This window comes from Zootermopsis nevadensis, unplaced genomic scaffold, assembly GCF_977971745.1.
Source record: "Zootermopsis nevadensis isolate Lab colony 2312 unplaced genomic scaffold, Znev_1.0 Znev_ptg000027l, whole genome shotgun sequence".
In the NCBI taxonomy this organism is placed as follows: domain Eukaryota; kingdom Metazoa; phylum Arthropoda; class Insecta; order Blattodea; family Termopsidae; genus Zootermopsis; species Zootermopsis nevadensis.
In genome coordinates this window covers 1,336,951-1,363,823 of record NW_028259159.1, presented here as the reverse complement: position 1 = coordinate 1,363,823, position 26,873 = coordinate 1,336,951, and the positions used below count along the sequence as shown (strand labels likewise).

At 37.5% G+C, this 26,873-nt stretch overlaps 3 protein-coding genes across 4 annotated transcripts in view; 2 read left to right on the top strand and 1 right to left on the bottom strand.

Annotated features, from left to right (window-relative positions):
- The window catches only part of IA-2 (tyrosine phosphatase IA-2), a 62,629-nt gene that overhangs the window by 16,594 nt on the left and 19,162 nt on the right, over positions 1-26,873 (bottom strand). For both annotated transcript variants that reach the window (XM_022061351.2, XM_022061349.2), the window contains exons 5-16: positions 13,431-13,515; positions 12,787-12,928; positions 11,045-11,875; positions 10,256-10,473; positions 10,082-10,130; positions 6,422-6,510; positions 5,095-5,219; positions 3,977-4,063; positions 3,494-3,573; positions 2,880-2,947; positions 779-976; positions 63-205 (exon numbers count right to left, since the gene is read on the bottom strand). In XM_022061351.2, the coding sequence (XP_021917043.1) occupies positions 63-205; positions 779-976; positions 2,880-2,947; positions 3,494-3,573; positions 3,977-4,063; positions 5,095-5,219; positions 6,422-6,510; positions 10,082-10,130; positions 10,256-10,473; positions 11,045-11,875; positions 12,787-12,928; positions 13,431-13,515 (2,115 nt within the window). The remainder of the gene's footprint in view (positions 1-62; positions 206-778; positions 977-2,879; positions 2,948-3,493; positions 3,574-3,976; positions 4,064-5,094; positions 5,220-6,421; positions 6,511-10,081; positions 10,131-10,255; positions 10,474-11,044; positions 11,876-12,786; positions 12,929-13,430; positions 13,516-26,873) is intronic.
- Positions 15,235-18,915, top strand: LOC110828547 (uncharacterized). Its single transcript, XM_022061357.2, has 2 exons — positions 15,235-15,374; positions 16,756-18,915. Exon 2 carries the CDS (start codon positions 16,770-16,772, stop codon positions 18,276-18,278), a length of 1,509 nt encoding a protein of 502 aa, XP_021917049.1. The 5' UTR covers positions 15,235-15,374; positions 16,756-16,769; the 3' UTR covers positions 18,279-18,915.
- On the top strand, positions 20,730-24,737 carry LOC110828544 (uncharacterized). The gene is made up of 2 exons (XM_022061353.2): positions 20,730-20,871; positions 22,547-24,737. Exons 1-2 carry the CDS (start codon positions 20,788-20,790, stop codon positions 24,095-24,097), a joined length of 1,635 nt encoding a protein of 544 aa, XP_021917045.2. The 5' UTR covers positions 20,730-20,787; the 3' UTR covers positions 24,098-24,737.

Here is a 26,873-nt window from a genome sequence, read left to right as displayed (position 1 = left end):
AATAATGAAACAAACGGACCCTATTAGTCTCCAGGTGGCCTACTCGAGAGCACCCTACTCACCAGGACGAGGTGCTGGATCTGGAGGAAGGGCTGTTGTTGGAGCCCTCCGACTCTCTGGACAGACTTGCTATCCTCTGTCCTACGTGGATCGGCTCAGGTTTGTCCTGCTGGGTCTTCGTCGCCATCCTCGCGCGGCATAGTTCCTGTAACAACGTGTCACTCCGGTTTATCGCAGACAACGTTCGATCCTTGATTATCGTCGGGGCAGGTGAAAGTGACACGTGTGTTTTATATATAACTGCGCATGTGCGACACGTGACCTCCCAATCAGCAGACGGTATAATGAAGCCAGCACTTCCGGAGCAAAGTTACCCAGAGTGATATTTACCTTAGTGTCAGTGTTATGTAAACTACGTGATTCTTGTGGGAAAGGATTCTAACAAAATCATATAATTCTTTTCATATATTATAATAATACATGTATCAGGCGGCCTGTGGAGCACCGTCGAGTTCTGGGATCGAGCGCGGCACAATAGCCCAAATAACAATAGTTTTTATACTCGCCGCAGTAAGAACTCCAAATCTCTCCCACAAAATAGCCACCTTCATACGCGTCGCTATGAGAACCTCAAATCTCACATAGTCACGATAATTTCTCCATTACGGGCGAAAAATAGAGATATAAATTAATTTAATAACACAGAAATAAAAATAACAATTGCGTGTTAACTCGTACAACTTCCAACAGTTTAGTAGCACATCTGGCAACTTGATACCTGGTAATCTCTGCTGGCCTCCGTTTCGGGGGCGGTAAGGCTCTGCAATTTCTCTCTGGAGCGGGCATGGCGACGAATCACGAAGAGGGCAGAGGCTGCGATCAGCACTGCGGCTATCACACCACAAATCAGGAAGGTCGCCACGTACAGCTTATGTTCCGTGTCAAGGCTCAAACTCAGGACTGTTGGGAGCTTCGTCTGTCGGCAATTAATATGAACAAACGAAACTCAAAATCTGTTCACAGTAACACACAGCTTTTCCAGTGTCAGAAAGACCTAATTCTAAATCCGTCCTGTCATATACGTTCTGTAACATCTAGAAATATAATTTTGATTTACTGGTGTCTTTCCAAAATATAGGCTACTGAATCCTAATTAGATTCAAATATCTCCAAAAGCACTCTGTTTTCAAACTCTTCCATTAATTCTCCCTACCAAAGACTATGATAACACTGTGCTGAGCGACCACAATGACTGAAAATACCCGTGCGCATTTCGCTTCTCTCTGCAGCGTTCAGCTCGCCGTGCTGCCGCGGCAACTTCTCCGACTCATCTGTAAGACGGGATGTCCGTATTTTGCAGGGGCAATGTATTTTCTATTCGGCTAATAGTCTCTTGCAAACACAATAGTCACGATGAAACATGATTCCCAATATTTCAAACGAAACAGTCGGGTGTTTTACGACACTACGATTTCAAACCGACGCCGATCGTCGCGACATACTATATCGTGCAGATGCCGAGCGTCAAGAAGACTGCTGTCATATCGCCATCCAAAGCAACCAAATATGACAAGCACGGTGATGCCGCACAAGACGGAAAACCGACGTCAAGCGTCTGCTAGTTGTAACGTTAGTAATGCAGGAAATGACAATATATTTGATGTAATGATGGGAACAGAAATTCTGAGAACTGGTTACCACGGTAACAACAGAGTAAACCAAGAGGTGTCCTTTGTGTTTCATGTGAGTGGGGGTTTTATTGATGTTTCTGCTTATATCTATGTCTCTTTATATGAGCTTCGTGGAAATTGTTGCCCCCCTCTCCGCATCACTGGGGGGTGGGATGGAGGGTAACGTGAAGTGGGGACTGCCTCCTGGGGCATAAGTAGGAAGGATCTACGGACCACTGACGCTCATAGGACAATTAAAAGGTCATTATGAATTCCAGAAGGCACTAAACCATGGCGCTTCTAGCAGTGCAAAAAGTGTAGGTTTTAATTGGCTTCTAGACTATGTGGTACACTTTGTATGAACTCAAAGTTTTATCTTTCTTTCTTCACATGCTGCACTATAATAAATTACAAGCACGTTTTTCCCGTAAGATGGAAGTAAAAGTATTTAGTACTTTAGTAATGTCTATATAGATGAAAATTCTTACTTTTTCTCAGTAATAAAAGATGCTGTACTATAAGAATAGCAAGCATACTACTATACAATGCAGATTCCTAGAATATAAATAATTTGGTATGATATTCACCACATCAGTTCATACACACAATAGCCAGACACATGTAAGTTCCAATAACATCTGATCCTTTATACTGTCCCTTATTTTTATAGCAAAAATCGGGGCGAACAGAAACATTGGAGAACTTTACATAGCCCGAAGATAGTTTTCCTGGAATATGAAATGTCACACATCTTCAGGAAAGAATTGCCACGTGATTTATGAAATTAGAAAAAATAATTAAGGAAACACAACTTTACTTCACTGTCATTCTTTTCCTACAGTTTTCGTTAAAAGTGCTTAGATTTCTATTAACTGAATATCTGAGAAATGCTAAAGGAGCTAATACTATCTGATAACAATCACAATCTTGCTATGGCCAAATGACCAGAGAATTCATTTGGTAACTCGTGGATTCAATTATAAAATTACTTCGCAATGAAAAGTGTACGAGTTCTTTTGTGAATGGGGTGTTCTGAGAAAGATAATCAATAAGGTTATCTATGTACTCAAAATAAGCACAACATGAAGTAATTGTTGTGATTTCATCTGCACAACTGACTTCGGAAAGAATTAACTCTTGATTCCACTACAATCCGTCTTCCTACTTACAAATGTTGGCTAATTTAAATAACTCTGGTTCACTCTTTACCTTGTCCCCCACACCCGCCGCTGTCACTTCCACGTGTACTCTCCTCTTCAGCTCATCCTTAATTACCTCTGTAAAGATAACACAAACTAATTAAAATAACGTTTCGGGAAATCGCACAAATAGCGAAAGTTTTTAATGCTTCTTTTCAGGTCACTTTTCCTGTTTGAAAACCTAGGACATAAAATGGGATTAAATCATATCTTACTTCGGATTCGTAAGGTACAAACTTCGGTCTTTACTGCAGATGACCACAAGTCTATAAACTAAACTGTATCAAGGGCGAGGAAATGGAGAACATCGTACGAGGAGAAGTCTCTTTCTTCACAAAGACAATAAATCAACAGATCAGACACGCTCAGAACACAAAACATAGGGGAAACAAGAAATGTGACAGTACTGTGTTTGGGAAACCTCATGAGAAAGTGCCACCTATAGGACAATGCATAAAAATTTTGTTTAGGAGAATAGGTTGTGAGGCCATGAAGTGACACAGAATTGTTCAAGTACCATGATTATGTAATGACAGCAAAGAAAGTTTGGTTTCCACAGCTGCAGGATCAGCTTCTACACTGTACACTTATACACGTATATTACGTAGATTCAATGAGACGTACCAATTTTCTTAGCCACGTCTGATGCATTTAGTCCTAAACTGTTTGGTTCAACTTTGAAGGTCACCTCATTTCTGTCAACTCTGAAACACAACGAAACAGAAAGCTTAACCATATTTCTTAATTAACTTAACAAAGCTCGCAACACATATTTCCGAACAAATGGAATAGCTAAAGACTCTTACCTATCCAGTTGTCACAAACCGACACAAATAAAGCAAATAATATAATGGAGGGTGTTCGGAAAGAAAGCTAAGAATTGCATCCAACAAACATAACGAGTAAAGTTGTTCATATTACGCTGAAATGTGTGGTTTCAGCTGTATTAGAGTGACCAAATAAAGGGAGATGAATGGCGTAGAATTGAGCACCCAAAGCAGGGATGAAGAATGAACCCAGAATTTTTAATTGGAATATTAGAAGGGAAGACTTAGATGCAGATGGGATATTAAAACAGCTCTCAACTGTGCTATCAGTTGCACTTACCTAATGTGAGTGAGTGCACTTCTATCCAGTCCCAAGAGATCGGCTACCTCGTTCACTATATGAGCACCCTGGTCCCATGTATGAATTCTGAAACGCACATTTAAAATTACTATAAAATCAGCTCCATATTTTTCGAAGATCTACCGTACAATACGCAGCACGAGGTTCTCATGGTTGTGGAAATGTCTATGTTGGTCATCTGGGGGTAATACCAACGTTTCGGAGGAACATACTGTCTCCATCTTTCAACCTGACGATAGAAGCAGTATGTTCCTCCGAAACGCTCAACGGCGTTACAACCCGGAACACCGTCGATTCTAATTGTCGGGTAGTACAACATTTAAGTCTCAGTTTGAACAAAAAGTAACTTACAGAAACAGTATCACAGGTCTCATTAAAGATATTTTATATTCAGATGTATTTTTAGCTCTTACTGTACATTTTTATAGTAAATTATGTTTTCATGTTTCTTATCCACTCTTATTTCCACTCAGTTTACAATGCTGAATATTTTTCGATTCATAAAATCATTTTTATTCATTAATGCCCGACTATGATTCATGTAGGGTGGAAAAAGTGAAAATAACACAGCTTATCGGAAAATGTCCTGAAAAAATCGTGATCTGCCCAATTCATTATGTTACAGCCCAGCTTTGTATATTGAGCGTCTGTATTTTCAACCTTATTCTGCTCGACAGATAGACAGACACAAAACATAGCCGTCGAATATTATAAGCCCTGCTTGAATATTTCCCGAATACAGATGTTATTTTCTACATATTGCGTTCACTAAAACCACAGGACGAAGTGAATATTTTCGTAGAAGACTGCTCCTTGTAATAGGCAGACGGAGCAACGAACGTGAACAGACTGCTTATATCGCTTCCCTGGAGACGTTGGGCCTCGACTAGTAGAAAACTGGGAAAAATATATGTCAGGAATGAAAGTCATAAGAATAACGCTGAGGGGAGAATACATAGAACGGAAACATGGCGATTTCTTATTTTCGTCACGGTTTAATAAGAATTAAAGTCTGCCCTTGAGGCTATACTAAGTACCATGACGTAAACACACAAACAGGTTACGCACGTTTTAATATATTGTTATGATTTACTTACCCATCCTTGAAACCCACATAAGCGTAAGTGGTGTCAACTAGTCCGTATTGGCCAGACTCCGAAGTGGGTTCCATTGCTTCAAGCACCCGAAGGTCTTTCTGGTAGGCGACAAGCGACCCACTCTCCTGAAGTTTAAATGCATTATCTTCATAAATATTTATCAGAGTTTGTAAATACGTAGGTTCTTATCTCCACAATGTAACATTATACTTTGACAATAATTTACTTCTAAGCATGTAGCACCAAAATTTATTAAGCTGAAATGAAAATGAAGGCCTAGATTTTTAAGAATATTCTGATTCTGAATCACATTAATGTAATATCATATTCTTTGCACGAATTTTGATGTCAGCCCATGATGTGGGCCGATTATCGGCTGAATCATTAAAAATCGGTGTAACAGTCATGCTATTGCGCTTCATTCCGAGGCGATATGTCCTAGGTATTTAAACCCCCTTCGTCAAGGATTCCATGGCGGCAGAAAAGAATATCTGAGGTGGGAATAGAATTAACGCAATTAGTCATTTCCTGAAAATATAAATGCTAATACACACCGACTACCGACTTCAGAAGTATGAGGCCATTTTTCTGTCTCCTCCTTCCAATCACCATTATCGTTATCAAATATTATTATATTCTTATCCATTTAATAGTTTCGTTTCCTTCTTATTTTCGAAGTTATATCAAAACATTACTTTGCTTAATTATCACACCTGCTTTACAATAGACCTACTTCTTATAATGTAGTAGTAACATTACAACAAAGTCTGCTCTTGAATATGAGTTTCCTTCCCACAAATTCATTCCTTTTATTTTTGTTTGCAGCACATCACAGCTCACTCGAATCTTAATTTTGTTCTAGTTCATCACACTCGTCATCTTTCATTATTGCCTATATTACATGGAATTCAGATATTGCATCCCGTTAAGAGTCAACCTACGCTGAATGCTCATACCGTGATTTCTATTGGCTGATTAGAGGAAAGTCGTCTGTCTGAGGTTCAGTTCACATCGATCTCCCACGCATAGCTAGCAAATGATATCTGTCCATTGTGGGGTCGAGTTGCTTAGATGTCATAAGGTCAAAGGTTTTTGGACGTTCATCGTTAGTGCTGCCACATTCTTTCGCAGTGGTCGCTTATCCAAACGTGACGGCGTCGTTCTGAGTTTTGACGCCGTGTAGATTCGCAGTTAGATACCGACGTTTCGGAGAAGCCCATTGTCTCCGTCTTTCTCTGTGTGCTGCTTATTATTGACTGCAGTTTTAATGACTCGTCAATCACATTCTATACACCAAAGCAGTTAAGCACATGGTGACGAAACTTACTTGATTTTCAACGCTGTTAGGAAGCTTACTGTTACCAACTCTGGTTGACACAGGAGATGAGCCTTCGTCTGTCTTCTTGTCATCGCCATCTGCAGACAAATTAGAGCGACTTAATATCAGTCTGATACAGGAATTTCATGGGTAATCAAACTTTCGTAAGGTTACTAAGTTGCTCTTGAATAAACTATCTACATAGCGGGTGACTAAGTGTTTCCAATGAGGCTATGGGTTTTCAAAATTTCCACGCAAATTAAGAAACTTAACTATTTATTGAATTCTGTAAATAATATCATGAGACTGTGCTGCGATAATTTCACCTCTCTATTTTTGCAATTACTGAAAATCACAACACGAAACTCGTGATTTATTACATGTTACTGCTGAATACAGAATATAAAACACAATAAATACATATTTAGAGGGATTTTAATTCGATTGCAATTACAGTAGGCATAATGATGTCTAAAGTTCATTAGGCATTCATAATCCTTTAAACTTTAAACCTGAGACCATGAAACAACTTGACAAACCGCAGTCTCTATCACTGTGTGACACGCATCAAGCTTCAAACATGAGAAATTCATACAGATTTGGTTTAATATCTTAAGGACGAGACCTAAGAGTAGAAGGAAGAATAATATTAAAATGGACATTAAAGAAATAGTATTCGAGAGTACGGACTGCACTAAACTGGCTCCGGATAGGGCAAAACGGCGGACTCTTGTCGAGATGGCAACGAATTTTCATGTTACATATAACGTTAGTGAAATTTCTTTGCCAGCTGTGTGACCATTAGGCTCTAAAGGACTCTCGACTATGAGAAGTAACGAGCTCTGTCAGACCATAGTGGGTCGGAGGTGTGAGGACAAAAACGAAACAACTGAGTCAAATGTACCCCTAGCACGTGTCAACATATTTCTTTTGATTGAAACACTTGTAGAAAAATAAATTGACAACTTCGGTAATAAGAATCGTTAAAAATCGTCACCTACGGCGGGCGACCTGTTACCGCTGTTGAACTTTCAAGGACGTAAAAGTTTTCCTCTAGAATCTATTTTACGACGTGCTTCTTGATTCCAAACATCTCGTTTGGCACAAAACTGATTGATTCTTTGTTATTTACCAGCCAATTTCTAAATCATCCAATTAAAAAACGCGCAACCACGAAGAAAATTATAATAAATGTACGAGTTGTTGCAGTAATGTCGAGTGAGAGGGAAAGATAATCATGGAGTAGAGGTAAAGGATTTGGTAGGAAGTGGTCATAACGTATTAGAACGTACTATTCCGACATTCGCTAGGAGAGACTGCGGAAAACAAAAATCTCAGTCAGGACAGTCGGCAACTTGGCCGAGAGTCAAACCAGCTACCTCATGATGACAAGCACAGAAAGTTACTTCTACACCAGGCTATACTTTAATAAGTGTTGTATCCTGACGGTATTGGGTTATTTTAACATAAAGCACGAGTTCAGATGAAGGCATATAAGACGTTTCTACATCTGTAAAGTAACTAAATATTCAGTACGTTTATTTATTTATAATTAAAGTAAACATCGGAGTTCCCTGCGGAGTTTAACAAAGAACACCGCTATGATGACGTATGCGGGGAATGGAGGTGTAGCTCCACGCATTCTTGGCCTAGGCACTAGATGAAGAGCGGTCAGTTGCAGGCCCAGGCCAATGTCCCCCAAAGCAAACAACAGCGGTGCACAGTGGGCAGGGGAGTTTTGCGAAAAATTGTCATGCCATTTCAGTTTTAATTTAGATCGGGCAATCTTTACGACCACTTCATATAACAATAAATGCTTTTAGCATTTTTGCTAATAAAGTTGTATAAAATGATTTCCTAGCTTGCAACACCTTACTTCAATAAAATCTTCTCGGGCAATCAGCCGCGTTAACTGGTTACCGTAGTAAACCGACGTTTCTGGAACAAAACCTGAAGATGGGGACAGAGTTTGTTCCCGAAACGTCGGTTTACTACGGTAACCAGTTAACGCGGCTGATTGCCCGAGAAGATTTTATTGATTGTACTCGCCGCGAAAAATCTCAAATCCTATAACACCTTACTTTTACAACCACGCTAAAATCACCGTTCCAACTGAACGATACTGTTGCTGTTCCTAGGCCAAAAGCTGCCATCAAGCACGTGCAAACCGTCTCAGTTGCATGACTACTAAAGCAGAATGCTCGTCTCGCACAAAGCAATCCTTTTTAATAATCCTGAAAGTTGAGTTCCCTTATCAAACGTTTCAAAAGGAACAAAACACTGTTGCAGATAACGCGTTGTTACCAAACTGGTCGTTTCGTGGTAGCCATGGTACCACGTAGATGTGCGTCATCTCTTTCAACTTATTTTGCTAACCTCCGCTTTATTCTCATATCTTTATCATCAGTGCTTTTAGGAAAACCATGCTAACAAATTGAAACCTTTTCATTTTTTATGTAAACGACTCGTATAACTACAGACAAGGGCAAACACGTGGAGAAGACAAACGTGGGAACAGAATAGATTAAATAAAATAAAAATATATTTTATTCATACAAATATAGTCTGTATACACGTAACATTTTTGAATGGTGACCAGGGCTATAAATCGGATTAAATACTGCCTTGCTTATATGACTTTGTAGATGTTTACAGAATATTTTATTTAAAGAAAATTAATTTTAAAAGGGTACTAACCATGGTGTGTTACAACAGGGATTACTAAATTCTTGGACTTTATAATACCAGACAATCGACCAAGCCCCAAAATTTATTAATCACGATCTCAATGTTCCAAACGAATTTCTTCATTCCAATGATCAGCCTGTACTTCAAGAAAATGCACAATGAATCATGAACCGTTACATAATCATGTCATTTTCTTATGTGTGACCCCAAATCCTCCCTTGTTAATAACGTCAAAAATGTCACCAACTGGACGTAACTCTCTAGGATTACATTCGGTTGGTATGCTGCTTGTATCTCAGCTGGGGGTTATTGGCTATTCTGATTAACGTATCTCATTATTCCTTTTGTCTCTTCAGGCAGATGCCAAGCAGTATCTTCAAACAGACCACAGTTGCCATCTTCAAAATTCGTATCTACCCATGAACGTGTTGTCTTTAAGCTGGGATGTCACGAAATAACCTCAGAATCAAATGAATATCTGCAAGAGTTCTTTATAAATAGGCCCAAAAATAGCGCCAAGTTCATTGAGTCCAAGAAACTGCTGAAACTAGTACTTTATTTGTTTTGAACATTATCTCTGGTCTGTTTTTAAAAAGTCTTAGAATGCTCCTCTAATTTCTAGCATTTTCTCTCACACATAAAAGTCCTCCTAACTGAGAATCCAGAATTAAGGGTCTACAAACTGGAAATAGCTCAATCTATGGAATCCAAAAGAAGGTTTTTTCCCCTCCCTTTTAAATGAAAATAAGGGAAATTCAAGTTTTAAGACTTTTTAGAAAGGCAATAGCTGACGTTCAAAACAAAGAAAGAAGTAATATAGTACCTTCATAAAAGACATTTCACATAATAACTGTTTAAATTAATTTCAATTGATATTCTAGTTTAAGACCATTGACTAATACAATTTAAGACTTAGTATCAGTTTTACAATTTTTCAGATTATTCATTATATCCCTGGTATGTACAGGGTAGAATACTTACCCTTTTCTGTATCGATGGAAGAAGACAAATCACCTGAAAAGCCTCCAGTCTGAAAAAAAGAGGGGACATTTTGCTGATTTCGAAAAATTACAATTTTTAATTAGTTCTTGTCCTATCCTAATATTAACCAAAATGGATGAAAATACCATTCAAAAGATGGAAAAAAACACTCACTTCTTTATTGTTGTGCTCTTCAGATGCTGGACTGTGGTGGAAGGCATAATTGTTGGTGCTGAAGAAAGGTCCAGGTTTCTTCACATCCAGTCGCTCCCTACGTTTGAATCCTCTATCCAGTGTATCATACTCATCCAGCAGAGCATCTAAGCCATCATCAAGCACATCCTGGAGATCATCAGGTTCCAAGACACCAAAATTTGGCAGTACACCAGAATCTGAGTAACAGGAAATTGAAACATTATTCAAAGTTATCTAAAGGCAGTTTATATTCAAAGTAACAAGTGATATAAATATGGTCCTGCCTCATGGTACTTCATAAGAGGGCACAACTTGTCTGCTGCATTGAAGCCACAATACTATAGTACCCAACATTTTATTTATTATTTTGTCTGTGTTTAATTCTGTCAGAAGCTCAGACTAACATTTAATGGAAGGATGATCAATGACTAATGAATTGGAAAGGTTATGACAGGAAGCTGGGAAAGACTGAGTAAGATCACAAGAAACCAATCAAAATTTCAATGCGGGAGCTCAAAAATAAGAAGCTAACGACTCAGCTACAACTTTAAGAGCAGAATGGCTGTTACACAATGCCAAACATCAGTTGCCTTTGTTTCACATCCAATTAATAAGACATGGAAAATTAAACATATGCTAAGTTGAATTTGGAATGGAACTTCAAAAGTTGGCAGGTTAGTCACAGAAGAACATGAAATTGAATTTAATTTATTTCTTCCAAGCGATTATGTGTATTCATGCTTTATTTGGATTCATAGATTTTCTTACCTCTGTTTTGTTTTGGCAGATAAACAAGGCCTCCCTCTGTGTATGCTCTTCCTTCTGAGTCTCCTCTGTGTTTCTGATCATTATCCATTGACATGGTGTCTACTGCTGGAACTCTATAAAATCTGCTGTCTGTATCGTAATACAGACCTACTCGCTGCTGCAATTCAGGACTTAATCTTGAATTACTCTCTTCTCTTGTGTGGTCAAGGAATTCTTCTGGTAAAATTTCATCTTCTGGTATGGTCCATCTATCCTGGAATCCTAGGAACATGCCAGAGTTATCACCTGGTATTTCATTATCATCATTCGAGTCATGAAGAGTAACATCAGGTGACATGAGAGTCTGTTTTCCTGTTTCAACCATATTAATATCCCGCGATTCAATTCCTTTACGGAATGTATCAGGAGTGTTGTACTGTTTGGTAAACAGGTCAGGGGTTAGATTAAATGCATCTTCATCTCCTGTCTCAACACCTTCACGAAAAGAGTCGGGCGTGTTATAATGGTGAGAAAACTGGCTTTGTGTTGGTAATACTTTAATGATTTCTTTATCATTAGACAGTATTTGGTCATTTGAAGTCTCCTCTACATCCCGAGTTTCAAACCCTTCTCTGAAACTGTCTGGAGTATTGTACTGACGGCTGAACGCACCATCCTTAGTATCTGATGGTTTCAGTAGAGATGCCATTAGTATGGACTGTGAACCTAATGGTGATGAAGGCTGATTATTTTGGCCACTACTGGTAGGATAAGATTTTTTTGTGAGAAGCAAGGACTCTGGAAAGCGATGTTGAGTTTGTGTTGGACGGTGTCCTTCCTTGACTTCAGCAACTGTAAAGAAGGAAAAATGCATATTAAACTCAAAGCATTCAAACTCTGAAACCATTCTAACAAATGCAGAAAAGCATACAGCCCACCATTTAGGTATACACTTTTACCAAGCATGTTCACTAGGATCTTCTACAAATATTTATTACTCATATAAATCTTTTGATGACAAAGTTAATCAACAGTGAGACATTAATTAAATTAAATCCGTGGCGTAACAGCTCCAGAGAGCCTAAGCCGACTAGCTTGACTGCTGGCCCCACGTCCACAAGTCCAAGCAGAGGTGAACGATCATCCAACCAGATACAGGGTGACGTGTGGTCAGCACGACGAACCCCCAGCCATTGCTAGTTTTCCTGACCGGATTACGCTACCCATTGTAGCTCCCCAATTTCCTCACGATGCTGGGTTGGCACCGGTCCCATACACTGGTCGAAATCTCATGAGAAAATTTCTTCTCCCCCGAGATTCGAACCAGCGCGCATTCCGTATCGCCGGTCCGAAGCATGATGCCTTCTTTCCATAAACTTGTTAACTAACTACCTAACTCCATAAACTAGGGTCATCCTTTAAAGTTGGTATCTTCTGCCATTTATTACAGATACAGACTGATTGCTGCCCAAGAAGATTTTATTGGTTGTACTTGCCGCGAAAGTCTCAAATCCTGTATGTACTAGAATACTGTTAACATTCTGGTCACAAAAATTAAGTTATTTATGAATAAGAATACCTTTGGAACTTCTTTTCAGTTTCTGCAATTGAAATTGTTTTCAAGTGGGGGCAAAACTATGAGATTCAGCTCTGAGCTCTAAGTTGCATCTTATAATTTTGTCTACCAAGTGCAAGTTGCCTTACTCTCTCCATCTCAGAAAAGGACTACCGTTCAAGCGGATAATGTGAAAACAGAATCATACCATCCACTGTTCCTGGACCCATAACAAGGTCTTTTTCATCTTCTTCCGTCTGGGGAGGAAAGTAAACCTCATCAGCAAATTCTGGATGAGGATTTGATGCGCTGGGAGTAAACGACACGTACGCCAGGCTGTATGGATTAAACTGTAATAGACGCAGGTTAACATAAATTGTAATATTGTTCCAAGGTAATCAATGACATCACAAAATACAATTAAATCTATTTAAAGTCTTATTACTTGTTCAAGAACAATATTTTCAACGCTTTTCGCATCAATATACTACTGTATCACTGTTGCTAGCATCGACTGTCAGTTCTGAACGACATGTTGGTTAACATCGACCAGACTACACAGCGCAATAACCCAGAAGACAGAAATCTTCATATTCACCGCTGTGAGAACCTCAAGTCTTACATGTTTCAATTGTCAAACAGTCATCATCGGGTTCACATCAACACTATGTGCATGCACAAGTCACTTCACTTCACAATGTTAATATATTGCACATAAATATGTACTGGAAATGTTGTGTAACAAGTCATGGATCATTGAACAAGGTTATATTGTTGACAACTTAAAAACTGACCATTTGATGAAATAACATTGTAACATGAGTAATTATTATGTAAATTAATTTAATTTACTTGTTCATCTCCCTCAATGACTTTCAGCGCTGCCTCCAGATCCTGGTCTATCAGATGGTTACACAGCCCACGGTCATAATCCAATCTACAAAACAAAATTATTACTGAAAACCTATTTGACACTGGAGTAGAACTGTGAGTCTTAAATATCAATGAGTGGGTCATTTATGGATTTAAAGTCTACCTATCTCCTATGGAATTGAAGTATTAAAAAACAATCTTATCCTACATAAAATTAAAATCGCCCACTTCCTCAGTTTCTGCAGGAGGAGTTCTTCCGTATTAAGCTGAATTTGTATACCACCGTCACTCGGTATTTTAAGTCAGGAAACGGCATTTCCTTTAAAGCAGATAAAATGGTTACACCACCATGACTCGATGGCAGGGGAGTCGTTTGGCGAGTAGGTATGCAAAACAGAAAATTATATTATTATTATTATTATTTGTTTATTAATGACGTCAGTAGCTCAAAATATATAGCTCTCAAGTATAGAGTGAGTAATGAATAATGAATCGGAATGAATGAGGAAGGAGAGCTTTTGGCCAAATTTCCTACTATCTCGGAATTTGCGAAGCAGTCGTGACCTGACTTATGCCACTAACCGGGAGTCTGTCTGGAGGGACCGAGAGGCACGAAATTGGTCAGTCAGTCAAAACAATCTGTCTCAGGGCCGAGATTTTAAAACTTAACCTCCCGGTAGAAAGGTATGACTGGTATACTGTGATAGTTCAGGCTATAAAGGAAAACCTTGCGACATTAAGTCACATACCTACGCCAACAGCTACAGTATTACAATATGATAGATGAAAGATTCCTTACAATACGATAAAATTCTTGACTAACTTGTCAAGGACTATTCCATGCAGTTAGTTTACTCATCACTTTTATGAATATCTAGATTCTGCGCTTTCAGAAAAATATGTAGGTGGGTCACACCACATCATAAGCGTTTCACAACAAAGTATCGAAATGCACCAAAACCCATACAAATATTTACATTAACCTTTATTGTTGTATGCTTTCTCGCTTCTAGACATTAGCACGTGTTGGCTTGAAGCGACACAAAAGAAACAACGAGTTGACATCTTAAATAAACAAACTTTATTCAAAGTATGCATAAAATTTCTTTGTTGTAACTTAATTGCTTCGATGGCAGACCTGACTTAGTACAGCCGTCCTTCCACAAGCGATCAATCACTACCATTTCCATCTATCGAAGTTCGCATGTTCGGCATCTGATGCTTGATATGACATTAAAATAACTGAGCCAAATTTAAAGAATAAAGCAAACAAATTCAGCAACGTACATACACAGCAACTTAAACGGATCTCTGGAGACAGAACGCTTCTTGACAAGCTTCTAGTAGCTTAGCTAGGGAATAAAGGACCTTCTTATGCAACTCCTATCAGAACTAATTTTTCAACCACACACTTCACAGATTTCGAAGAAGACTTTTTGTACAGTTCATTTCAATATGCTTGTCTACGTGAACTGACGCACGTTCCTAAACCACACACACGCACACACAGTACGTGATGAAATAACGTTGAAACAGTACGAAAACCTCAAACCTTACACAGTATGCATACAATGATATTTGCCTGCATATTAAAATCTAAATAAAAACATGAAAAATCTTAAAATTAAGTTACATTTCACAGTAAGTTAGCGAATTATCTCAGACAGAAAGACAATTTTATTTTCGAGCAAAAACAATTTCTGGACATAATTAACGTGCGTATTTACGCCTTACAACAAAAATAGTAGAAGTTTGGAAAGGCGCCCATGATAGAGAAATTCGCTGTTATAAAAGGGAAATTTATCATTTTGACGAAGCTTCAGTGGCCATTCTGCACCAGACTAACTCTTCACCAACTAGTGCTCTTGTCAGTCACACAGTTAAGAGTTGAGAGATAGTACGGATCTACAACGCCTTCGTCAGGTAAGATATTTTTGAATTAGGAAGAACTGTAATTAAAAGCACAGAACTACAGAAATTGCATTTATATAAGAATCATATGTAACTATCAGACGCATTTCAGATGAAATAATAATGGTGTTTCAGTAATAACACGAATTGACGTAGGCCTATTTGACAATACGTTTAAAGAGTGGTTCAAAGAAAGTTTTAAATTCCTCCCATGACCTTCCTATGCAAACTAGTTTAAACCGTTGGCACAATGTAGCAAACTGTATTAAACCCTTTAAGCCCCCTTATGCATAACATAGCTTTCACCATAGACCTTTTGACATGTCACGTCTAGTAAGTACGAACCTTGCGGGAAACTTTGCCATAAGTCGTGTCTCTCTGTCTGCGTGTGTGTTCTCAAGAAGGTCAAGTACGTTGTATCTAAAATAGCTGAACCGTTGTAATTAATCAGGATTGTAATGCAAAGCATGAGAGTTACAAAATAGGCTGTCTGGTTTTGTGGGTTTATCACAAGTTATTGGCACGTGTGAATGATGTTTCATATTAGAGTAAGATAACAAACGCAGCGTAGACGAATATAAAATAAACAAACTATTAACACTATAAATGACACTAGTGCCAAACGCGTTTCGACCTCAAGAGGTCATCATCAGTGGCAAAGAACTCTACTTCATTATTTATATTTTAAACCATTTTGATTATATAAATTAATTCCCTGTTGCCACTGATGATGCCCTCTTGAGGTCCAAAAGCGTTTGGTACTATTGTCATTTATAGTGTTAATAGTTTGCTTATTTTATATTCTAATGCACTACACGGTATGCAAAGTTTACAGCGTAGACGACTTTAGACCAACAGTCGTTACTGACATTAAAATTCAAATACTATTTGTAAGTAAGATGACTTCCTTCTTGACGAATAACGCAAGAAATACTTGGTAACAACATATCGGAAGCAAACATTAAATTCCGTTGAATAAATATTTCAGACTTCTGAAGATATTTCATTAGGAAGAGAAAGCAGAACGCAGAAGAATGACTTAACCACAATTTTCACCAGGTTTTAAGTGTACGCTATATCAAATGCAGAATAAATTTTCCGATTTTTGTGTGTAATCTCTCCCCCACTAAAAAGAAAATTCGCGATTTTTCTGCAACTGCTATGATAAAGTTTTTACTTCACCACAGAAGCTTCGTCTTTAAAATAATGAGGTGAAACCGATATTTATTTTTTAAAGATACTGCGAAAGATGCTCAAACCCCACGTCACATCACCTGCACATGAACACATGCTTATTCTCGTCACGATTAACGGCTGTCGTTACGGCAAAGGGGTCGTTAAACGGTTTCGTACTTTAAGCACATGTAACACCTCATGAAAATGTTTCTTCCAGGTCACAACATCACGATGCCTCGACTGGCGCAGCCCATTGCTCTGAGGAGAAAAACTCTGCTGAAACTGATGGATATACTGTATGACAAATTTCGAGAATGGATTGCAAAACTCTCTCGGGCAGCGGAAACTGGCCGTGAGGATTATCTGCGGCAGGTACAAAACGTGGCGAAAGAAAGCCAAGACATTAATAAAATTCTAACAGCCCTGCCGATACAGATTACTGAAGACCTAATTCCTATTATACAGCAGATTATCGGTTCTATCGCGTGGCTTGACGCGAATGATGAAAAATTCAAGGCTGCTGCTTCTTATGACGAAGAAAATTACAACTCTGTGTGTCGAAGCATGCTTAGATCTGTGTTACTTGCTACCACCAGGCACTATAATACGGCACACCTATCGTCCAGTTTCGTACTGAAGCTATTAATTCAAGCTATGGAAATTACAAGCAATTTAAAAGTTTTTGTTCTCGATACTAAAACAGAAACTGATCTCTCTACTGTAATGGCAAGTAATATCCACTTTTTAAAAAAACTGCAGTTATTCACATATTTTTTTGGTTGTACAGACGAAGTGGTAGAACAGCTGGGATTGCACTGCACTGATCTGAGGTTACTCATTATCCCTCATTCATCTGCTGTTACAGATGCTTCTGTACCTCATATAATAAAACTCAAGAAATTAATTTATGTAGATATATTGAACACGCAAGTCAGTTGCGAACTATATGGAATGCTACTTTCAGAATCGCAGAACATTGAAAATGTCCACTACTTAAGTCGGAATCATGACACTTTAGGTAACATTTCAGCAGAAAATCTCTCAAGGATAAAGATAGTCACTGGGTATAAAACAAGTATCGACACTATTGTAGAGAAATGCCCCAACATCACGGTTCTAGTAATGCATCATATTACCGCAGATGTTTCGAACATGACTGCATTAACTCGTCTGACAATACTGCGCGTGAGTAACGGCGACTATTGTACATCTAATCTTAACGCTGCCTTTCAAGGTATGGGTCACAGACTTTTCGAACTCATGCTGCATAATATTAAAAATCTAAACATTGCCCACATCATAACGTTTTGTCCTTGCTTGGAAAATCTAGGTGTTGAAAGGAGCACATTTTCATCAGACCAAAATACCCTGGATCCTGGAAATCCTCATTTTAAGAGTGTAAAATTTTTAAGAATATTAGAAACATCCGAAAATGAAGTATTTCTGCAACACTTGAGAAATTACATCAATTTGGATACGTTACAGTGCGATAAAGTGAAAGAAATAGATGATAGTTTTGTGAGTGAAACTATACGTACAGGCGGACTCAAAAACATTGCTAACTTTCTCGTTGTTAATGCTGGGGATTTGACTATGAGAACTGTTGAGCTGCTGATAAGTAATTGTCACCAACTGTTTACGTTGGGATATTTGTCACGTTGGAGTGGTCTTAATCCAGAGCTTATTTCGAACATTAATATTACAGTGAGGACGCGAAACCTCGATATACAAATACTGTAATCAAACATATACAGACATTTCTTTTAAAGTATTTTAAATAAGCTCAGGAGGGTTATTTATACATATATGTTAATACACATTTTACTGTGAAGTATCTTTCGATTTGTGACTTTCATCTGAAGCGCAAATTTAATTTGTGATACAGCTTAGTTTTTATTATGCAAGTGGATTTTATACTTATTTAGGTTATTAAAATATGAATATAACTCTGATATTACAAATCAATGTGTAATTTTTAAACTGATACAGTTATTCATAGTAATAACATTTTGTAAAGAAGTGATTTAACAATTTTAATTTTTGAGATAGTTAAAATAAAAGAAACGTACAATTTTAAGTCACGCTTATCAGAGCACTTGGTTGTTTTATATCCATTTATTACGTTTATCTATTAATTTTGTAAGACGTGGCATAATTAATCGTCCAAGAGTATAATATGCAAAAATTAAAATGTGACGTGTAACTAAACACAAAACTGGTTGAAATGAACATAAATTTCGTAACTATATACATTATATATATATTCCTGGTAAGCATAAAAGGTTGAAACTCAATCTAATTAATTACGTTTTAGATATGTAAACGGTTTGTACTGCTTGATATTCCAAACACTTTAATAAAAATGCTTAGAAATAAACTACGCCTTGCATTCTTGGTATATTGTGTAATTTAGGTACGTATATAGTCTCATGCGTCCTTTCCTTTAGACATAACACGGTATGCCATATCTCATCACTTTAACGACTGATTCGAAATGTAGTGACAAGTGCAAAATCTACAAGATTCTGATCTCAAATATCCTCGATGAGTGTTCTCCCCATAGTGAGGAACCAACTTCCACACATACCTACAAAGTAGAGGGTATTTGACTGATAATATATTTCTCGTTGTTCATACAAAAGGTTAAATCGTAGTAGTAGTAGTAATTATATTCGGAAATTGACTTGACTTTTGTAATGTTTGCAGTTTCAATAAATGTAATGAGCTCTTCAATGAGAAAGGTTTCTCAATTATCAGTACGCAAGTTTACAATGCCTAGCCTTATCAAAACAAGGCAGTTTAAATTGATGCATTCATAGTTCCTATCCATGAAATGAGTCTGTTATTAAAATCTAAACTGCCACCTAAGTCCAGATATTCTTACGCGAAGAATACTCTATCTGCCAGGACACAGCAAGCCAGTGTTTTCTTCTAGATATATGAGCCAAACGTAGTGCACATTGAACAGGGAACTAAATTATGCGTGCCATTTTTGTTCAAGAAATGCGGTAACGTCTTATGTATAATTAATCAAACGACGTTGAAAATAAAATAAAAATAAATTATTATACATTCAGGCTCTAAATCGGTAATAATTGTCATGAGAATTTCTCACGTAAAATATGATTATTAATGAATGGTGTGCGTACAGACACTCTTAAAAGTCAACTTATTAGAGTCGTGAAGAGTACCTTAAGAAAAACGTGTTCGCTCTTGCGTGTGGCCCCCATCAACTGTACATAATTTGGCAATTTAAAAAGTTTACATGGCAATTCAGAAAGTGTGTGGAATTACATGGACTGAAATATTTCCCACGGAGTGAACATCTGAAAAAGGAACAACATACATACAGGTTATTATAAAGTCCAACCCATTCCTCGCGAATTTATAGCTCTAATACGTTTCACACAAACATATACGGCAAAAAAATTGGTCTCGAACTGCGAAATTGAAAGTATCCACTAAAGTAAATTCATACGGTCTTGCTTCAATATGCGTAGCTTTTTGTATGAATCACATGGATCTGACTGACTGGTATCAGTATTCAAACGCCCACGCAACTGAATGTTAAAAATCGCAATCCTCTAGGATTCGATTCAAGCCACGTTAGCACAGTCCGTTTGCATAAATCCATTCTTAATTCTGACATCAGTTCTCCATGCCGGTATTCCGAAATTACCGGAGGAACACACTATTCCCGATCCAATTTATATGCCTCTACAGTCATAACCATTTTGAGCACACATTATTATAAATGGGAGCGATGATTACAAGAAACGGAATTTACGTTTCGTAGAACAGAGAAATGTCGGAATAAAAATTGTATTTCATCTTTCTTTGATGTTTTAAGTCGCGCATAAAACTGGGACATCAAGCTCAGTTTTAGATAAAGGAGATTTTGGTTATGTGTACTAAGAGCAATATATGATTAACAGGGTTATACATTACGTGACAGACAATAATAAATTTATTACTTTTCTTGTACTGAACAGTGTGTGTGATAGATTACATTGGTGGGGTTCGAGATTAAGTGCACGACTTACACGTTACAAGTTACGCAAAAGAAATCGGAATTTAAGCCATAATTATGCGCACATAAATTTTTTTGGTATATAATTCAAGCCATATAAACTCCAAGGACTGCACACAGGCCACATATACAAACGATGAACACAAGAGAAACAAACTAATTTATAAAACTGGGACAACAATTTCCCTGTCTGGAAGGGAAATTTGTTGGCATTACCGCATGCTAGACAGCACCACTAATCGGGGGGAGCAATGTTGGCTGTCAGTCTGTGGAGAACCGGAACACGATCATCATCAAAGTGTGGTAAGAAGGCCCGTATGGGATTTCCTTCAGTAACTACGTTTTAGATATACCATCACTAACATTAATAAGGTTTAACATGGAAGTAGCTAATTTCTCTATCTTAAAAAAACCATTTACGTCTACAATTGTCACAAAAATGGGCAGTAATCTTTTGCTGTACCACGTTTAAGTTCCTTTCTGGCGAAACGTAATCTTGAACTTTTCTTATCAACAACGTATCCCTGCATATTTCAGTTACCTTTTCAACGAGTTTATCGAAGTGACTTAAATATGCAAAAACTTGCCAGAACTGACATAATTTTGACAAATTGTGTAACATTTGACAGTACACTGACGTCACTATCATGCCATAGTCGTCAATTTACGCTTTACACGAAATTAGGTTTCTGTCGGTAATGTAATATTGAATTAATCTCTCATATTCCTGTGTTGAAGTATTCACCATCAGATACAACCACGACATGGATACGATAACATTTAAAGTATTTTCCATTCGTTAAAGCCTTGGTAACTGTCCGAGAAATTGAATATCGTAACCTAAAATATTAATCTCATTCAATATCATGGATCCAAATGAGAATGTATCTTAAGATACCACATGCCAGATTAATTTCCAAATTACGACGTAAAAGAAGTCTGCTTCTAACAGTAACATGCAGTACAACTCGGTTCATATTTTACTACTTTCCCATCTAAGCCCTTCAGGCTGACAGGCGATTTGACCTTGAACTGTGTGCATCATATTTCTTTCATAAATGCCTAATTCGTTTAGGCCTGACACCTGAAACGAAGTTCCAGAGTAGAACAATCGGCGGGTTTGTCATAATTACCATCGAAAACCACGCCAGCTGTATTCACGTCCCTTTTAATCTTCCTAACCAACTGAAGGATCTTTATAAAACATGCCTCAACAGATTCGTACATTTTAATTTTCTAGAATGCACAATTCCATGGCCGATGTAGGGTTTCGTGGTGTTGGAGTGCCTCTAGGGCACTATATACAAAGTATTGAAATGATGCATAGAACATTTTCGAAAATTATATAAATATCGTGTAATAATTTGTATCTGTTTATACTTGCCAGCATCAGAAGTTCTAACTTAAATTCAACCCTACGACTGAGATGAAACGCGACAAGCCAACTCGCAAATCAAAATATATTTCGTTTTTGGAGAATACATTTACATTAACTAAGCACCACAATAAAAACAGGGTATAAGATTTTTAGGATAAAGACTGTGTAATAAGAAAGTAGGCTTTGGGCTGCACATAGAAAGTCTTGTTCTTAATTATGGAAATGAAGCCACGATGCTAATTTCAGAACCATGTATACATATATTATCCTGATAATAGAAACGCAGCCAGCCATCTTGCCAAATTATGCAGCCTGCCGTAGTTAGTTTAAACCCCCGAAATAAAAGAAGGTGGATCTGGAACGACTTTGATTTCGGTTAATTGCCGTTTTATTCATGCCACTTCCACAGGCTACTTGTGTGTAGTGCGAAGTACATTTTATGTGCTCTTCGTGTACGGCAAAGCTACTGTGACATAACCTCTGTATAGTGAGGTATTTGTCTTAAAACTGTAACTGAAACGGAGTGTATAGAGGGAAATCCGTACATTATTCCAGTTTAAACAAATGTACTGTCTTCTCACTTGAATTCATTTTGTTTAGGTCACAGATATCAACATGCCACCAGTGAAACTGCCCATGACTATAACAGAATCCTTTGTACACAAATTTGCCCACATCGTGAAAGCCAGAAGCAAGGCATGCATCCGGAAACTACCTCGAGCAGCAAGAATTGGACTTCCGGTTTACCTTCAGCAGATTCAGAACATGCAGAGAGAAGCCGACTCGTACTACGAAATTTTAACAACTCTTCCAATACAAGTTTCTGCAGACATAAGTTATGCAGTTTTTAGGAATATTATTAATACCATCGCCAAATATGACTCAAAATATAAGAGTTTAAAGCGACGGGATTTTTCAGCTTATGATGAACAGTATAACACTGCATGCATAAACATAGTTAGATCTGTGTTGTGTCCATCCATTTCATACTATGATACAACGCAAATGTTGTCCAGTTTTGCACAGAAACTTGTAATTGAAACACTGGATAGTCTCAATAATTTATCTAGTTTGATCTTCGACACTGAAACGGAAATTGACCACTCGGCTCTATTGGCAAATAATATCCATCACCTAAGAAAGTTGGAGACGTTTAAATATAAGTTTCATTGCTCAGACACAGTTGTGGAAGAACTGGGGTTGCACTGCAGCGAGCTGAAGGTTATCAGTCTGAGCAACTCGAGAGCTGTTACTAATGTTTCCGTATCCCACCTACTGAGACTCAAGAAATTACAATACGTAAATGTGTCGAAAACTTCAATCTCTTGTGAATTATATCAGTTACTACTCATAAACTTGCCGGAAATTGAAAATATTAATTGTCGAGATCTACATGAGAACGTTTTGGGTAATATTGCAACAGAGAGTCTCCACACGGTAACAAATTATCGAGGGCCTATTATTAATACGGACAATCTAATACAGAAATGCTCTAACATAACTAGTATAATACTGTATGAAGTTAATGAGGATGTTTCAAAACTGTCAGCATTAAATAGCTTGAAATCGCTGGATATTACAGGTGGAAACTATGAAACGTCAAATCTGAATATGTTCCTGAAAGATAGGGGGCTTAAACTTTGCGAACTACATCTGCATAATGTTGTAAAAGTAAACACTTCCCACATTATAAAGTACTGTTCTGCTCTGTTGTCTCTGAGTCTTGAGGAGTGCATATTCGAGCCATCAGGGAAACATGCAGTGTTCGATCGTGCAACACCTCACTATAAAAGTACGCAGATTTTAAATTTGACAGAGGCTGTTGGGCATGAGGTGCACTTCGAACATTTGATACATTACGTAAACCTGGTAAAATTGTACAGCAAAGGAGCGAGAATCATTAATGACCATTCAATACACAAAGCTATAAAGCTAGGTGGACTCGGAAACCTCGAGGAATTTCGAGTTGAAGAAACCAGGTTTGGGACTTTGACTGTGAAGACTGCTAAGCGACTAATACGTCACTGTAAAAACCTGACAATCCTGGGGTACCTGGAATGTTGGACTAAAGTTAATGAACGACAAATACGTCAACTTAAACATAAAACAGAAAAGAAAAAATTGGATCTTCAGATACTGACACACACATAATCTTGTTGGTAGTCTACATTATTTCACTCATAGGCATTCCTACATATGCTTTGCACGAGTATTATTTTGTACACGTATGGTTTACTATATGTATTTTACAGTGCCTTATACGTACAATGTCTCGTATGTTCTCCACTAGACAGATTATTTTAATTAGTAACTTTTACGAGAAGCGAAAATTTTAATGTGGCATTACAGCTTAGTTTTCGTTATGCTGACCTGTGTACTGTGTTCAAAGACAACTGTTCTTTAACAAGGTGTGAAGAAATACAAATAGGAATCTAGGCGCTTGAATACACTAATTTTAAAATGTGACAGTTATTAATGGCTACAATGCGTAAAGTGCTTAATTTTGACTGCTATAAACCCCATGGATGGTTTAAATACAAAACGAATAATTAAATGAACCCTTATCAGGAAACTGTTTTATCCATTTGTGAGGTCGATCTCGTAATATTGTAAGACGTGGCATGATTAATTGCTCAAGAGCTTGGAATTCATTAAGTGTTCCGTTAAATAACAAGCATACTGAACTGGAATCTTAGAATTTTTTGTGAAAATTGCTTAGCAGTAAAAAAGCATTCATATAGGTATCAATTGTGGTGTGAATTTGAAAATAAAATAATGGAAGATGACTTCAGGACTGTTGTTTTACTGATATTTTCTGGTGGTAGTAATTAAATGTTCTTTAATTTTTGTTTGGCTCATATTACAATAAATTTGATAAAGGTTCCTTGATAAGTGTTTATTAACCATTTAGCAGGCAAGCGGAATGTCGTAACGCTGATTCAGGTGGATCGGAAAGTCATGAAACCCATTATTACTGTCAAAAAGTAATCTGGAGAGGTACATTAAGGAAATAAAGCTTATAGAATGACGATGGAGAAGTGTAATACATGGAATGTGGTATTATTTTCATAACATCACTGATTTTGTGCCTCGGAACTAGGTACATCTACGTACTGAATTCAGTATCATAACCGTAAACACGTTATTCCCCCTTCCCCCAATAAGACTTTAGTCTGATTTGCTATAAAAATACTCGACCACAATGCTACTAAGTGGTTCTGCTGGGACTGACGACACGTGGAAAGGAGGTATTGATATGGGTAATAAAGAAATGGATTACGAGGGAGTGGTCTGGATTCAACTGGCTCAGCAATTTTCAGTGGCGGGCTAGTGCCAACAGAGTAATGACCTTCGCCTCTCATAAAATTAGGGAAATTTTCTTAGTTCAGCGATTATTCGTTCCCCAAACTCCCCGGAGTCAGCCGTTTGATTTTAATAACAAAAGACTCCTTAGTTTATAACTGACAACCATTTAAAATAACATTTATTTTAAGAATTTTATGCGATAAAAATTCGCAATAACTTGACTCTTGTATTTCTTCAGTCCCTACTCTTATACACCAGAATAACACATTACTTTAAACACGGCCAAATCCTTCGAATCAACCTGTGACTAGACGCTATATATTATGAGAAACTGAAAGAACCGACAGTAAAACAAAAATAAATGACATGGAAACGGCTTGCAATTACGAGGGCTGTAATATATCCCAATTCAGAGAGCAACAGTTGGTAAGCCATAACAACAGCAGTGCCAAAACATTGCCAGAAAGTTATAATTATTCTCATAACAACATAATTAATTCATTGTTCACAGTAGCCTCCTGCAAACCAGCGTACCCCTCCAACATAAACTTCACAAGGCTCTACTTCAACATGCGCTACTGACATATCAAAATGCAAACGTTCAACACCATTAAATATGAAGAAAGCGATTCTCTAAATCTCCGATTACAACTATGTTACCATAATTTATTTCCATAATCCAATACATCTTCCCTACTCACTCTAAATGCCCTCACTATCGTAAAAGTCTCTAGCTTGCTGCCTTAGGTCTGCAACGGGATGATTATAATTAACGAAATTATCAAACTAGTTAAAAGTGAAGGGTCTATACGGACACAAATTGTGGAATAATACTATTACTTAAGCTGCAACTTCTCTCGTACTCGATGGACTCAACAGTCGCTCAGCCACACAATAATTTTATATAACTTTTCAGCAGCACGTCAATTCATTTATGTGAACTATGTTTTGTGATCGTAATTCGAGAAGTGAGGATGGGTTGGTTGGACTTGATTCATATGGCTTGGGATAGGGACCATTGACGAGTACTTGAGAACACGGCAACGAACCCGAAGGTTCACAAAACATAGTTCACATAAATGAATTGACGTGTTGCTGAAAAGTTATATAAAATTCTCCTGCTGAATTCATTCCGTAACAGCAGCTTTTACAGCAGATAATTCTGTGTATTTAGTCTACATATTTGCGAAGCATTAATTAGATTAGATTGGGCAATCTAATGGCTATAATATATCCCAGTCTAAAGTAATCTATTGACAAAAATATCGAGAGAAGCCATTAACATACGTAGATAGATAAAATGTATAACTAACTTCATAATAACATAATTTTCTAAACATAACCAAGTACTAAAAACACGAATACACATCCACAAAACTAAATTAAAATCATATTGCTTCAAGAAGCGTAGCTTTCTGTGTTTATGATTTGTAAGCGACTGATATCAAAACACCACTAGATGTGAAAACATGCAATCCTCTAGGATTCGATTCAAGCCACGTTAGCACAATCCATTTGCATAAATCCATTCTTAATTCTGACATCAGTTCTCCATGCCGGTATTCCGAAATTACCGGAGGAACACACTATTCCCAATCCAATTTATATGCCCCTACAGTCA